Raw genomic sequence first — 15401 nt, 5'->3', positions numbered from 1 at the left:
TTAACAATAATTCATTCAGATATAAATGAAAAATTTACTGGTAATAGCATCTTAAACTTTTATTTCTTTTGGATTTTTTGCTGTTCTTGTTGTCTGAAAGTTCTTTTTCTATTCTCCCTTCCCTGCCCTATCTTAGAACATAATGTAAAAAAGCTTTTTTTAAAAAAATCAGCTCTTTCGTTTCCATATGAGTCTTTCTTCATACCAAAAATAACCTCACCTCCCCCCCCCATAAAAATCCAGAAACAAAGGCATCAGGTTAACGAGACAGAGAGAGAAAGAGAGAGAGAGAGAGAGAGAGAAAAGTAAACAGTAGTTTAGCCAGATGTGGCAAATCTGTGGAATCAGCCACTGATTTCCTGAGATGGATGGTGTTTGCCTTGTGATTCTGAGGTCCTAGGGACCAGAGATGGAACAGATCTTTTAGGTGTTTTTATATTGTGTTCCTGGCTGATAGCAAATGAGGGGGGAAGTACCCTTCAGTGATCTTTTGCCCAACCAACAGATGTATGAAATGAAACATAGTCTTTGGAAAGCAGGTTAGGTCCCTTATTAAAAAAGAAAAAAAAAAAAAAAAAGCCCTCCTTAGAAATCTGTGTTGTCAGTTTTACAAATACTGCAACCTGCAGCATCTATTTGCTTTATTAAAGCACAGACTTCTCTGATCCTGTCTCCCTGTTCCCAATGTAGATGAATGGATACAACCTTGTTCTTCTTTTTGTAAAAACCAAAACAAAAGCTGTTCTGTTGTCTTCTTGTGGTAGCATTTTTGTTGCTCAGTTCTTATGCCCTGGTGCCTGTGAGGTGGCCTTTTCATGTAATGCTTTTGATCTGAGGCAAGAATAGTTTTATCCTTCTAAAATGCACAGAAAGTAGGTGTATTTTTTTAAAGCCAGTTTGGGTGGGAAGTAGGGAGTGGAGGCAGAGAGGAATCCCGTAAGAGAGGATCTGTCTGGGGCTGGGAATAGGGGCTGGGATAGAGGTGGACGTATCTTGCAGGACTTGGTAATTGGCAGTGAACTGAGAGGCGATTTTTGTGTTTTGAATTAGGTTACTTCACAACTGAATCCCGAATACTAGTCAGGATAGAAATATTCCCCAGGGCCATGCCAGTTTGGTGACTTCTGCTTCACCATATTAAATGTCCATAAAACCGCTATGTGTCCCTATTACTCTTTTATTAGGAGCCATGAGTGCAGCTGTGCAGGTTTTATATACGGTGTTCGTTTTAATTTTTCCGTATATGATGCTCTTAGCATAATTGGGTTTTGCATCCTGACAGACAGAATTAATGGTGGATACTGTATACTTACTTGTATGTTCAAATTTCTTAAATCAAATGGGGAATGGGGAGGGGTGCAAACATCTGGTGATAAATCACAGATTATGTTTGATTTACATGGTCCCGAAGTTAAATAAATTTATTGGGAGACACGTTCTTCAGGGTACTTAGTCTCCTGACTTAGTGAAGCCCTCTTATGAAATCTTACTTCTGAAGCTGAGTGAACAATAGGGGCCTGAAAACCTAGGCAACAGGAATAGAACTTAAAAATGGCATCTGAATCCGGGACCCCAAAATTAAAAATATTAATGCAAAATAACAAAAAAATGTTTCCAACAGAGGATAAATTCCCGATTTTTTTAAAACGAGGAAATACTAAGGATATTAACATTTTTCAGAATTCTGCAGTTTATGGGAAACCCCTGATGTGTTGATGCAATGTTCTCTACATACCCGAACTCTTAATGTTTAAGTGCTCCCTTTTGTCTTCCTTTGGAGAACAACTTCATCAACAGGAGTACCGCAGATACTACTTCACACAGATTTTAACTTAGAAACCCTCCCAGTGCATGGATTACCTCTATCCGGAGACCATTTCCTACCCTCTCTTTGTTTAGGACCTACAAAAGGACTGAAGCCAATACATTTTAAAGGTGGCTCAGAACACTTGGTTCTTCATTTGTACCAGCCATGGCAGGAAGTGTGAAGTAGTTGAGTTTTTCCCAGTGCATTCTGTGATAGGACTGTTTATTTAAATACCATTTTTGTATATGTAATAAGTACATACTGTGTATGTTCATAATGCTTGAAGTGAGAATTTGAAAGGAAGCGGCAGTGGGGGTTAGATATCATTTCATTTGGAGAAATAAGGAAACGAGGTGGTTTATTCACAGACACTAAAAGTTTGTTGAAAGTTTGTAAACTGGGATATTTCAGGCTTTCCTGAAAAGGAGTTGAGGAGCCTCAGGCCCCATCCTGTCCTGCTTTGAACACTTTCAGCTCAGAGCGTGAGGGAGGAAATATGGCGTTTTCTTTTTTTTAAAAGCCTCTTTTGCCCTCTGTACGCACACACAAACATGATTTCTTATGACTGTGTTGTAGTCGTGTGTTCTTCATTATGATTCTGTTGCTCCATCGTCCCCGGGCCTGGTGTGTTCAAGAATGTACCCATCCCATTCTCTTTTCTTTTTCAGACAACTTCCCATTAAAAAAATGAAAAGAAAAAGAAAGAAATGTGGGAATTTTGCCAGTGTGAGGATGGGATTGGCAGTGTTCTTTAAACCTGCTTGGAAAAATGTCCTTTAAAAGACTGTTAACTTTTAAAAAAGGCACGAGGCACTTAGCAAATGTTCCTAAGTGTCTCTTAAGGCCCTGCAGCTTTTCCAATTAAGAATAAATGAACCCATGTTTAGAGAAATGGACATCAGGACACATAGCCAGAATTGGGATTATGTACATTTATTTCAGGGCTGCTGTAGCTGCAAATGGTAGACATGGGTTGTTGGGTGTGCACTTTTGCTTACTGTCATCTTGTTATCCCATTAGCCCTCTGTTTCATTTAGTAAAACACATGGCCAGTGAATCAGCCTTTAGGGGGATGGGTCTGTTTCTCTCTCTCTCTCTGTTTCCCAGTGTCATCTATGGTCATGGGATGCGATTAATTCCTCCCTTGCAAACAGGAAAGGAGACCAATTCATTTCACGTGGGTCATTGTACTTAAGAACCTAAACTTGCCTGAACACACAATTCCAGTGGTTGATCCAAATACTGTTTTTCCTTTCTGTAAAAGCGGCAAAGACTACTTAAAGGGAGCAAATATCAGGTCCTTGTGATTCAGCAGAAAAGGCAAATTAAACGATTTCCCCAAAGTCAATCCTCTAACGCAGGACCCACCCTCCCACCCCCAAACCTTTTCAATAATGGTGAGCGTGGTACATGTCCATGCTATATTTTGTCTGTTAGGGTTTTCAGTACTGGTAGCAGGTCGGACAAAGGGGTTCGATGGGGGTATCAGCCCACCTGGACACAGGAGGCCCCTCAGTCCGGGTCTCCACTGCGCGGGGGGAATTCAGGAGAGCAGCTGAGCTCCAGACCCTGGGCCTCCTGCCGCGCCAAGTCGGGGGAGAGGAGGCCCCAGGCCCAGGCTTCAGGTCGCCATGGCAACGAGCCCTGGAATGCCACAGTGGTAGCCCTCTTCCTCGGCACATCCGGACTCCCAGTTCTGCTGCTTCAAGTCAATGTACACAGCAAGGGAGGAACCCCGGAGGAAAATAACCACTCCCTTCTTCCCTTCACCATTGCCTTTCCCCCTTACCAAAAAAGAAAAAAAAAAAAAAAAGGAAAAGAAAACTGCATGTTTGAAAGAAACTACAGGCAGTTTTTGGTGCAATTTGGGAGCAACTATTTTGGGTTCTGGTTTCCTCTTCAGAGATTTGTTCGCCTCTTGTAAATCGTTGGCTGCTTTGACGTTGAACTTGATGACATTTCATGTTTTCGTTGTGCTGCTTTTACATCAATTTTGAGTTTCTGTTTCTTTATAATTTTATTATTATTTTAAGGAAATGTCCCCTTCCCCCCTCCCTCCCCTGTTCTCCTCAACCAAAGGACTGTTTCCTACTCAGTTTTCTCAGTCATAAGGGAAAGTGTTTCCTTCCAGGTGTGTCCCGAGTTTATTAGGACTATCATACAAGCGGGTAGCGGGTCTGGGTCCCTGGTGGGGAAGGCAGGGAGGGAGGCATGGGAAAGGCACTCAGAGAGGTCAGAGATGTGGTGGGGGAGGGGACTGAGTTTGAAATCATGTTTAAGATGCCAGTGGCTCAACCTGTGGTGGATTTAAGTTATAGTTTTAAAAAGCTAGTTAGAGAACAGAAAATCACTGGGCCAAGTCACACCTGTACTTTTTTTTTTTCCCCTCCTCTGTCTCCAACCTCTTTCTAGGTTCTTCACACACCCCCATTCGGCGTAGTACCCAGAGAGCTCAAGATGTGTGGCAGTTTTCGGATGGAAGCTCGAGAGCCCTTAAGTTCTGAGAAAATTTGAAGCCCCCAGGGGCGGGGTGGACGCGTGCCGCCCAGCCGACATCTGCGTGGTCTGTCATCCTGCTAGTTTGTGATGTTTTCTGACAGTAGCCTCCAAGAAGCCGTTGTGCGAAGACAGAGTCCTGCAGAGTCCTCCCTGCCCGGGCCTGCAGTGCCATTTTATTTATATTTTTTAATAAAAAGTAAAAACAAAAAAACAGACCCACATTGGAACAGTGAATCAGTCCCATTACAGAGGGCCCCTGGACCATTGCTGTCCTGAGCAGCGTCCTGGCCCTTTTGAAACCAGCCAACCTAATTACCCGTATTGTGGAAATGAGCATGAGTCCCCCAACCCCTTGTTTCTATACATTCTATGTTGTCTTTTAAAAAGTGTGCTTAACATTGACACAATAAATGTTGGAGCTTTAGGTGGTGTTTGCTTGTTCTTTAATTATTAATGCTTATAAGACAATGCAGCTGCTTATGACTTTGTGTTTCTGTACCCGTTTCCTGCAGACATCCATTGGGTGGGTAGGAAGAACAGATTTGAGGAATGGGTAGGAGGTGTAGGAGGGGAAAGAGGTTACTGCTTATCAGATGGCATAAATTTTCAAGGAGAATCAAAATGCAAAACTTGGGAATAAATCATAGCAATATCATAATTAATGTAGTAGTAGTGTTGCTGTTTATTAATGCTGAAGTGTGGTTTTCCTAACTGTCTGACTTATAATTTGCATACCATTAAATAATGCATAATATGGCACACTGAATTCTGTTTTTCAAATATATGCTTTTGGTGGCTACCATGCAGGATTTGAATTTGTCTTTTAATTTAGCTCAAGAAAGATAACGTCACTGGGTTAGTGGTGAATCCCAAAGAAGGCGATAAATGTCAGTAGTGGCTTATTAAATATTCTAATTTCAGGTTCCCAAACCTTTAGTAAATATATCTTAATACAGACAAACAAACACACATAAAACTTCTTTATTACTTACATTACTGTATCAGGAAATTTGGGGCAGATTTTATACGGGGGGAGGTGTGGGGGAAAGTGTGGGAGGAAGGAGGTTCACATCAGAACACATGGTTATGATCATGACATCCATTCCTCAGAAATTAGTCACACAAATAAGTTAGGTCTACAAACAGGTGATAAAAATCCCTTCTGGTACAGTTAATTTGTAAAAGAACTTTTCTCAATTGGGTGTTTTCCATTGCCTGGAGAACCAGAAGAGAACTAGAAACAATATAGCATATTAAAATAGGTTTATAAATAATAGAACTCAGACACCTGTGTATTATAGATTTACATATTGGCTGTGAATGTAAGTGGGGAAAATCTTACCCACTCACCACCCTCTGGCTAGATTACCTAGCCTAGTGAGAAGATAGCAAAATAATTGGCATCTGGATTCTTTCCTGCTTATTCATCATAAATAATGACTTCTTATAGTAGTGTACTGCCTTCTACTTTATACAATGCTTTCATGAACATTATTTCATCTGATCCTCGTCGGGACAGATCTCACAACTTCCACTTCGTGAGTGAGGAGACTGAGGCTTGCCAGGATTGAGGGCTTGCCGGAGGCCAGGACAATGAGGGGGAGGGGTGGGGAGGGAAGCCAGGTGTTCTGGTGTCTAGTCCAGAGCTGATTGCACTGAACTCTATAACTGATCAAAAAGACTGTCTCCCCGTGTTAGCACACAAGTCATAAATATTCATAAATGCACACACGTATGGCACACACACATACACACACACACACACCACACACACACCACACACACACAGTCAAGGATATCCAAATGTCAGGTCACACAAAGTTGTCCCTTCCTACCAACAGCTCTGGGCACTGCAGGAGGAGCTTGGAGCAAGGGTCCTTCCTTGCCATCTTCCCCATGTCTTTTCCATGACAGATAAACAACCCTGATTGACTAGGGGGCCTTGATGAGTTAAGTTCCTCTCACCTAGGTGGGATGGGTCTTCCAGACATGAGTTATTTCCTAGAGAAACTCTCTCCCTGCCCCATGCTCTGTTTTTGTGTTGTTGAAACCTGAGACCAGTAGGGATTCTGTGACAGCATCCTCCCTGAAAGTGCTAAGCTCCTTGCTGATACTTCGAAAAAGTGACACCATTTCCGAAGGGAAACCCGACTGAGACAGAACAATCAAGATTTTTTTTGGACAACGTCGGCCTTGGTAACTGCACTCGGTGTTCACTACACTCCCATTTCTGGTCTACATTTCTGCCTCTACCACTTTTTTCTTCTCAGAGTTAGAAAGTAAATGGATAATTATAAATTATTGGGTAATTATAAATAATTGGATTCATTATAAATACATGGCTATTTCTAAAAGTGGGATTTTTGTTTTTTGAGCGGGTGGGGGAGGAGAGAGGGCATGGGTGAAGAATATCTTTTCTTTCTCCCCCTTTTAGGAAAAAAAAAAAAAGATACCTCATTAGAAAAAGAAAAGACCTCTCTTTCCCCCATATCTTTATCAGTTGAAAGAGAATAAAAGTTCATTTATGAAATTCATTATGAGATGATGGTGTTGTGGTAGGGCTAGAACTTTTGAAAACCCACGCAGGATTGATGATTTGGGAAGACATCTCCCTGTGTGATATGTCAAGGTCGTGGTTATCTGTGAATGGTGGAAGCCGAAGAAGGGACTGACAAATCTGATCGGGGTCTTCAGTGTGCCCTCTCCTGAGAGTGAAACTTCAAAGTGTAGAGAGATTAATTGGTTGCCCAGCATGTACTGAGCATGGATTAGAGGACACGTTCTCAGATGTTTGGGAGGGTGGGGACCAGACACGGGACATTGTTCTTACCCTCCCAAGCCTGGTCTATGAACATTAATTTTGTGGTCTGTCTAGATTGTCACACTAAACAAAAAGGTCTGGTTAGACTTCTGAGTCTGTGATGGCAGAGACTCAGTAGCTCCTGCAAAAACTCGTGGTAGTTTAAAGAAAAGCTAGGCAAGGAGAGCAAACTTGGATTCTACTTACATCTAACTGAGTGCCCCAAACCTTGGCGGAATGTTTCCTGGGCATTTTTGCTTGGAGTTTTCAACAACTTTTGTATTAGATTCACGCCTTGCAAAAGATGAAGAATATCTTTCAAGTTTTGTGTGCACTGACACGATTCCCCTGTTTTTGAGGGCTAGCTGAGATTAATGTTGAAGATGATTATTAATATTAACACGTTTCTCCTCTACGTTAATGTTTGTTTCTATCAAGAATTCTTATTTTACAAATTAATGTCTCCAGGAAGTAGTGGTAAAAACGGTTAGAATTGAAGTATTTTGTTGACTGTTGTTTCTCTTCTTCTATGCCATATAGCTTTGGCTCCTTCTGGGATATAGTGTGAGGAAACAGATTCCAGGAATTTACATACTGGCTGTGAAGTCAATATGAAGTTCATTTGGAAGTTCAGAAACAACAAATGTGCCAAGCACACCTTCCTTCTTCAAGGATCCATTCTGTCTGAGTTCTTAGCCAACAGGGAAGCAATAATGCTATTTCTTTCCTCTGAGTCTCTAGCAGAGATAGCACTCCTCAGTTTGTACTTCCCCAGGGTTACATGAAGACAAAGCACTTCACACTTCCAGCAAAATCCAGAAACATAATTGTTCTCCTTCCTATCTCAGTGTAATTAAGATACCCTCTTGTTAAATCACATTACTTTTCCCCTGGCTTTATATTTTTAAGAATGCTCCCAGAAAATATCTCAGGCTTATAGAACACTTTTATAGATATGGTAGAATGAGTTTTCCTAGAGATTCTAGAAAGCTGGGCCAAGAACAACCTAAAGCCGAAAGGAACCACAGCAATCATTCATTTTACAGATCAGGACAGCAGAGTCCCAAAGATTAAGTGAAGGATCTAAGATCACACAGCTTGGAGGGGGGGGGGGGGGAAGTGAGAGCCAAGTTCGAAACCACACAGTTAGTGGTTGAGTCAGAATTGGAACTCAAGCCTCCAGCTCCTATGCAAAGGAATTCAAGCGGCAAATCTCTCCCTTGTGACCTACTAAATTCAGAAGCAAGTGTGGCAGAAAAGTGTGCATTATGGAAGGTTTTAAGAATAAAATCAAAAGCTTGTTTTGGTGCCAGTCCTGGTGGGGAGCATGTGAGCATGTCCCATATTTCAAGGGTTTCTAAGCAGCATCCCGATGGCGGAGAACATTTAGGTCACTACCTGGAAGCATTCCTCCTTTAATTCACCCCTCCGATGGTAGAAATAAACTAAGGGACCCAGAATTGCTGCGAGACAGCTTTTAAAGTTAAAAGGGCATAAAAAAGAGCTACTCATCAAACCAAATTCATCTCGAATAACTTAAATAGATTTCACAATCTGTTCCATTCTCTAGACAGGATTTAAGAGAAACACCCACTTAATTTGAATTTTAAGGCCACATCACATCCTGTTAGAGAATCCAAATAGCCAATAGCATGACCTGAATCTTGTTACTGGGGATATTTAATTTTGAGTTCAAAGGTGGAGAAACAGCCGTGAACGGCAGGGAGGATCCACTGAACAGGTATACAACTTGGCATCGTGAGGGTTTTCCCCTTCACGGGCCTGTTAGGCCGTGCTTTCTTTTCTGTGCTAGACGAGATCCTACCCACTCCCCGCTTCGATCAGGGGTTCCTGGCTCTGTTCAGAGATGGACACAACCCGCCTCACCCTTTACTAGATCTGCTGTGTTCAGCTTCTGCTGCCATTTCTTTCCTCACCAGCCATCCTTTGATTCGCATTCGCTTCTTTGAGTGGACCAGGGGTTGACTCTGAATGTGTCCAGGCCTGACGGGGCTGCAGTCCCGTGCAGCAGCTGTTCAGAGCCCGCTCAGGCAAAGTCATCCCTGAAATAGGAGCGGGACAGCGGGAAGTCTCACAGAGCAACAGCGAATCAAATATCCCTGTTGAAGATGGTCTGAGAGGAAGTAATTTGCCTGATTCCACACCCCACCCCACCCCCGCCCCGCCCCGGGATAGTCCCCTGAATTTCCTGAAAGGGCACTGCGGACAAGCAACTTCAGCTGACATCACTGTCCCTCTGCTCCTCTCTCCCCAATGACTTGTCCTCTCTCCTCAGACACAGAGAAAGCCTGCTGAGAGGAACTGGGGATTACCTTTCTATGGGCTCTGAGGTTTGCAGAGCTGCTCACGCCCCTGGTTCCTAGTCACCTGTTGCTTCCCTCACCTCGCAAAGGGGAAAAACCAAAATGCAAATCCTCCTCCTCGGAAATTCACTCAAAGCTCAGAATTCTGAACACAAGAGATTTCCCTTTAAAGCGGTCCCCTTTGTGTGGATTTGCCTATAGCCACTATGCCTTATTTGTGGAATTCTTTTTTATTTTTCGGCTTCTGAGAGTATGTTTTCTTTTCCCTCTGACAGGGTGATGCACTGCGGATGGACTCCTGGGCGTTATGGTCCAGGCCAGCGAATGGTGTCAATCTCTGAGCATCTCTGATCTTGGCTTTATCATTGCCATGCTCACCCACCTGGTGTCCTCTCTCTCTGCACTTGACCTTATATGACGCCCATTCCTCCTTCTAAAAAAAAGGAAGGGCATACCCTGCTTTCTGCCTCCTACGACCCAGCAGCACACAACAGTCTCAGTTCCATGAGCCACCCATACGGTCCCAACTCTGTATATGGTCTATAGGCAAGTGGGGTTGGGGTCCATCTTAAAGCTGGGCTTTTCTTTGATTTTAGTTAGTAAGCCCGTTTTCTTTATAACTTTATGGCACAGGAAAAAAAAAGCTGCAGCGATTTTTGTTTGGGATCTAAAGATGTCATATTTCAAAAATGCTCACCTTTGCAGTGCTCAAGGTGCCTTTTATCACTCAGGTACACCTGAAGGTTGGAGGTCCCTCTCTACTCCTTGCACTGCTGGTGGGTAGCACTGGAGGGCCTTGTGCACCTCCCTAAAAGTTGCAAAGCACCACCTATCTGCTGCCTGAAGATTAAGAGCCAGGAGAGGTCCAAAATGTGATCTCTGTTGAACACTAAGCCCTTCTCAGCTGGCCAACTGCCTGGAGCTTGATAAAGAGCAAAATATAGGTTAAAATAAAAACAATAATATTAGCCAATTTTTCTTTAAGATTTTATTTATTTATTTGACAGACAGAGATCACGAGTAGGCAGAGAGACAGGCAGAGAGAGAGGAGAAAGCAGGCTCTCCATGGAGAAGAGAGCCCGATGTGGGGCTTGATACCAGGACCCTGGGATCATGACCTGAGCTGAAGGCAGAGGCTTCAACCCACTGAGCCACCCAGGTGCCCCATGTTAGCCAATTCTTATTCAGAATTTACTATGTTCTGGGCATAGTGATGAGTTTTCCATGCACATTCTTTTTTTTTTTTTTTTTTAAGATTTTATTTATTTATTTGAGAGAGAGAGAGAGAGAGAGAGAAGGGGGATGGTCAGAGGGAGAAGCAGACTTCCTGCAGAGCAGGGAGCTCTATGCAGGACTTGATCCCGGGACTCCAGGATCATGATCCTCGAGCTGAAGGCAGTTGCTTAACCAACTGAGTCACCCAGGCACCCCTTCCATGCACATTCTTTTTTCTTCTTCATAACCATCTTGTGGGGTAGCTGCTATCATTATTTCCATTTTACCAAAGCCGAAAGAGACTATGTGACATGCCCAGTCTCACTGCCATGATATAATTCCAGAGTCCTCACTCTTAACCTCTTTGTATTGACTTCCAGGTTCTGTCTCATTCTAGAATTTTGTCATCATATGTGATGCCACGGTGGAGGGTCCCCTATGATAAACAGCGACAACAGTGCAGGGCTAATTAAACTGATTATAAAGCATTGCCTTCAGGGTTCTGGTCTTGTCAACTACCTAGTAAGGTTGGTGTCAGTATTTCCACAGTGCTTGCATTTCTGTCTGTCCTTGGCACTGGGAGGACCAGTTTGATTTTGTGTGGCATATCTGAGAATGCACTCATGCATCTTCTCCATCTGCAGTAAGGCTCATTCGTTTGTTCAATCAACAAATATTTATTAGTTCCTTGCTATATGCAACCTACTGAGCTAAGTGCTGAGGAAAGGAGGCAAAGAGGTAAAGGGCACAGTTACTGCCCATCAGAAATTGCCACCAGTGGAGAATTAAATTAATTAGAATCCTACTGAATAACTAGTTAAGCTGACATGGTGAGAACAGTGGGCCTTTTTAAATGCTAATATATAATTCACTTTGCCAAAGTAGACAACAGGCCAGGGGCTTCAGCACTCCTGAATGAAGGGGAATGTTATTCTTTATACCTTATCAGTAGGATATATTTAAAAGTTATTTTTCAAATGGTGGGGATAAATATACACTGATGTTTCCTTGTGTAGTTGGTCCAGTCCTTATGGTAAACAATAACAGCAGATCATTTAGAAGGGGAGTAGCAATAAAAACACAGCTTCTTGTCCTGTGGATCAAAGATAAGTGTTATCTATATCCTATATATCCTATGTGTATATCCTATAGAAGGGCTAAATCCATGTATTTCCACTCTCCGGGCTGACCTGTCACTGATTATCTGCTGCTAATTCATTCTAAATGAAACATGACAAAGAGATCTTTACTTCTCCTATGTGCAGTCCTATGATCTCTTTCAGAATATCAGCATAAGCCAAATTTGTTTTCCCCACCTGCAGTGTACAAGGTGGTGTTCTAGGCACTGTGGACAACTACAAAGAAGTAGAATACCCAAGCCCTGTCTTCCGAGGGATTATAATCAGTCCCATTAAGAGGGCAAAATTAGAAGCATAAAATCAGGTAATTAACAATGAAAGGGTGCAATGGGATTAATTCAGAAGTGAGAGATAAACTATAGGAATCTGAAGAAAGAGGATTTCTCTGGGACCCACAAAGATGCTGGGCTTTCAGTTGGACGTCAAAGGCAGGCTAGGATTTGGACCATAAAGAGAAAGGACAAGGGCAAACCAGTTCAAGGCAGTCCTGTGGTGTGTGGAGGGCAGGGGCTAGATCACTGTGGCAGGAAAAGGTTTGTTTATGGGGATAGTGGAAGGTAAACTTAGAAATTAATTGGGAGCCAATTATAGAGGCTCTTTAATGATAGGTGAAGGAGCGTGTACCATAGTCAATAAATAGATTTTCAAAATTGTGTCCACAGAAATTTTAGGAAGAATATAGCAGAGTATGGAATGGATTGAAAGGGAACTCAAAGGTGACCAAGAGACCAAATAGCAGGCTGATCTTTTAGGGTATTGCCAATTTCCCGGAGGGAGGGCTCTGCCATGAGTATAGTATTTAGGTCAAGCTATGTAGTCATCTTCACTGCATACAAGCACACAATGATGCCATTATTTGATGGTATAGCTAAATTCCCCATTTACCCTGGTCTAGATCCATCCCAGAATGCCTATGGAAGCCAACAAAAGATCTTCCTTATGTGTTGACTGTTGTTAAAGCCCTCACAATAAAGAGCCTGAAGATAAAGACCTTGAGGCCCAAACAGGTCAGTTGCCTAGAGATGAACTGTTTTTATAGTATAAAGGGAAAACATCTCGTTTCATCAGGCATTTAACAGTTTAGCAGAGTCTCAAGCACAATGATAAACTTAACTGGAAAAAGAACAGAAAACTAAGAGTTTAGTAGTTCAGTGGACTCCAAGGATTTCATTTTTTGAGGGGGAAAGATTAAAGTTTTTTTTTTTTTTTAATTCTCTTGACTGTTTGTAAAAGTTGAATTATGTTGCTTTTTTCTTTGCAATATGTTTGTTGATACATGCCAGATACTGTAATAATACGATTTTATTGTCATTTGGCCACAGCACTAGATGAATTTCATAATGAAGGCATGGAGTGAAAGTAAGCAAGAATGTTTACACAGAATCAGAGAAATGTTCTCTGCACCACAGTAAGGCTGAGGCAGGCTAGGTCTTTACTCTCTTGGAGCTTAAATTTCAGAAAAAAAAAAAAGAGAGAGAGAGAGAGAGACACCTTTGTATTTTTTTTTTTAAAGATTTTATTTATTTACTGGACAGAGATCACAAGTAGGCAGAGAGGTAGGCAGAGAGGCAGGCAGAGACAGAGGAGGAAGCAGGCTCCCTGCTGAGCAGAGAGCCCAATGCGGGGCTCCATCCCAGGACCCTGGGATCATGACCTGCGCCGAAGGCAGAGGCTTCAACCCACTGAGCCACCCACGTGCCCCACCTTTGTATTTTTATACAGCAGTCATATAGTCTGTTATCCTTCCACACCTCCCTTCCCTCTGGCTACCATTCTGTTCTTTCTGGAAGCAGGATTGGTCTATGACTGTCCAGTGCCATTAGGACATTTAAGGCATATGAGGGATTCATTTTTGACACGGGGTTGCAAACTCTCCATTTCACCCTTGAGTTACCCCTCCAACCTCTTCTTCCTCACCCCTGTGACCTGTCCATAGCCACAAGCCCCAGTGCTGGCCCCACTTCTCAGGAGGCTTGTCAAAGATGTAAATACGAGCTAAAGATCAGGCATGAGTGAGCGGCTGGGAGCTGCCCAAGGAGTTCAATAAACGTGGAAACATTCCCCTGAGGTGTGAAAACACTTTGACATGACAGGTATGGCTCATATTTCCCTCCCACTGAAATAAAGTATAACTGAAAAAGTTAAGTATTCCCTATAGACCTTGACGTGGGACAGGGAGGAAAGTAAGGTCTCTGTGAGATGAAGTCTGTGGAGCAGAAGACAAGGATCCCTTCTCTCGCTAAGCTCCCCCTCTTCTGTATCAGCACAGGGCTCAGTTCACACTTCAACAAAATGATAATCACTGAAAGTCACAGAGAGGAGCCCCTCCTCATCTGCAGTTTGGCTTTCCGTGGTTTCAGTTGGCCATCGGCAACAGTGGTCAGGAAGGGAGTGCTCCCTCTCATTCACGGTCCACAGCCAGCACTACGTCACGTCGTCTGCGTCATTCCCCTGCGTCATATCCCTGCGTCGTTCCGCTGCGTCATTCACTACGTCATCTCATCATGCCAGCGTTTTACCGTCTCCCGTTCTCACAGGAAGAAGGGTGAGTAAGGTACATAAGAGATTTTCAGATAGACCGCGTACACGTAACTTTAACACAGTGCAGTCACACCTCGGGGATCCTAAAGTTTGGTTCCAGAGCACCGCGATAAAGTGAATATCGCCACACGGCAGGTCAAAGGAATTCAAAGGAATTCTATGCATTCCCCGTGCATAGAACATTATGTTCACACGATACTGTCGTCTGTTACGTGTGCAGTAGTGTGATGTCTAAAACAGTACATACCTTAATTAAAAATTACTTTATCGCTATACAATGCTAGCCATCATCTGAGCTTGCGCGGGCCGTAATCACTGGTCACAGATCAGCATTGCAAATACAACGATAGTGAAAAAGTTTGGAATGTTGTGAGATTACCAAAAGCAGGCACGAGGTGAGCAAGTGCTGTTGGAAAATGCTGATAGACTTGCTCAGCATCGGGTTACTACAGACCTAACAGTTTTGAAAAATGAGTATCTGTGAAGTGCGGTAAAGCAAAGCACAGTAAAACGAGGGATGCCTGTATGTTTTTATAATTATTTTATTTTATGATTAGTTTTTGTTGTTAATGTCTTACTGTGCCTAATTTGTAAATTTTACTTTACCATAGGTATGTATGTATAGGGAGAAAAAAACATAGTAAATACAGGGTTTGGTACTAACAGTGGTTTTAGGCATCCACTAGGGGTCTTGGTTCTATATTCTCCATGGATAAGGGGGTCTGCTGTTTACTTGGTTAGGAAATGTAAGTGTCCATAGAATATATTTAATTGTTTAATGTAGTAGTTGTAATGCAAGTGCTTAATGTAATAGTTTTATGTAATTATTCTTTTCATTTTTCCCATGAGTCAGAAGTATGGTATATGTACAGGAAGGGTGTATATATGCACAGTTACACTTCTAATTTTGTATGTATACACCTGTTTATAACATATGCATATTCATGTCTTGTGTATGCTGCCAGTATGCACGCAACCAGCCAGGAAAACCTTCCTTATCCCAAATGACTGTGATGATCTCAAGGACATTATTGGGCTTTGATCTTTGATATTCAGCACCCCCTGGTTTCTAGAAT

The 15401-nt window shown here is 42.6% G+C and overlaps 1 protein-coding gene across 8 annotated transcripts in view; it reads left to right on the top strand.

The window, feature by feature from the left end:
- BCL11A (BCL11 transcription factor A) overlaps window positions 1-4729 on the top strand; it is a gene marked incomplete at both ends in the record, with an annotated part of 100350 nt that extends 95621 nt beyond the window's left edge. For 6 of the 8 annotated variants that reach the window (XM_080813769.1, XM_080813761.1, XM_080813767.1 and 3 more), the window contains one exon: window positions 4220-4729. In XM_080813769.1, the coding sequence (XP_080669895.1) occupies window positions 4220-4321 (102 nt within the window). The remainder of the gene's footprint in view (window positions 1-4219) is intronic. The other 2 variants (XM_080813765.1, XM_080813763.1) reach the window with 1 other exon arrangement.
- Between the last annotated feature and the right edge of the window lie 10672 nt (window positions 4730-15401).

This window comes from Martes martes (genome assembly GCF_963455335.1).
Source record: "Martes martes genome assembly, chromosome: 9".
Classification (NCBI taxonomy): domain Eukaryota; kingdom Metazoa; phylum Chordata; class Mammalia; order Carnivora; family Mustelidae; genus Martes; species Martes martes.
Note: the sequence above shows the minus strand (reverse complement) of the source record. Positions and strands in the feature narration are given on the sequence as shown.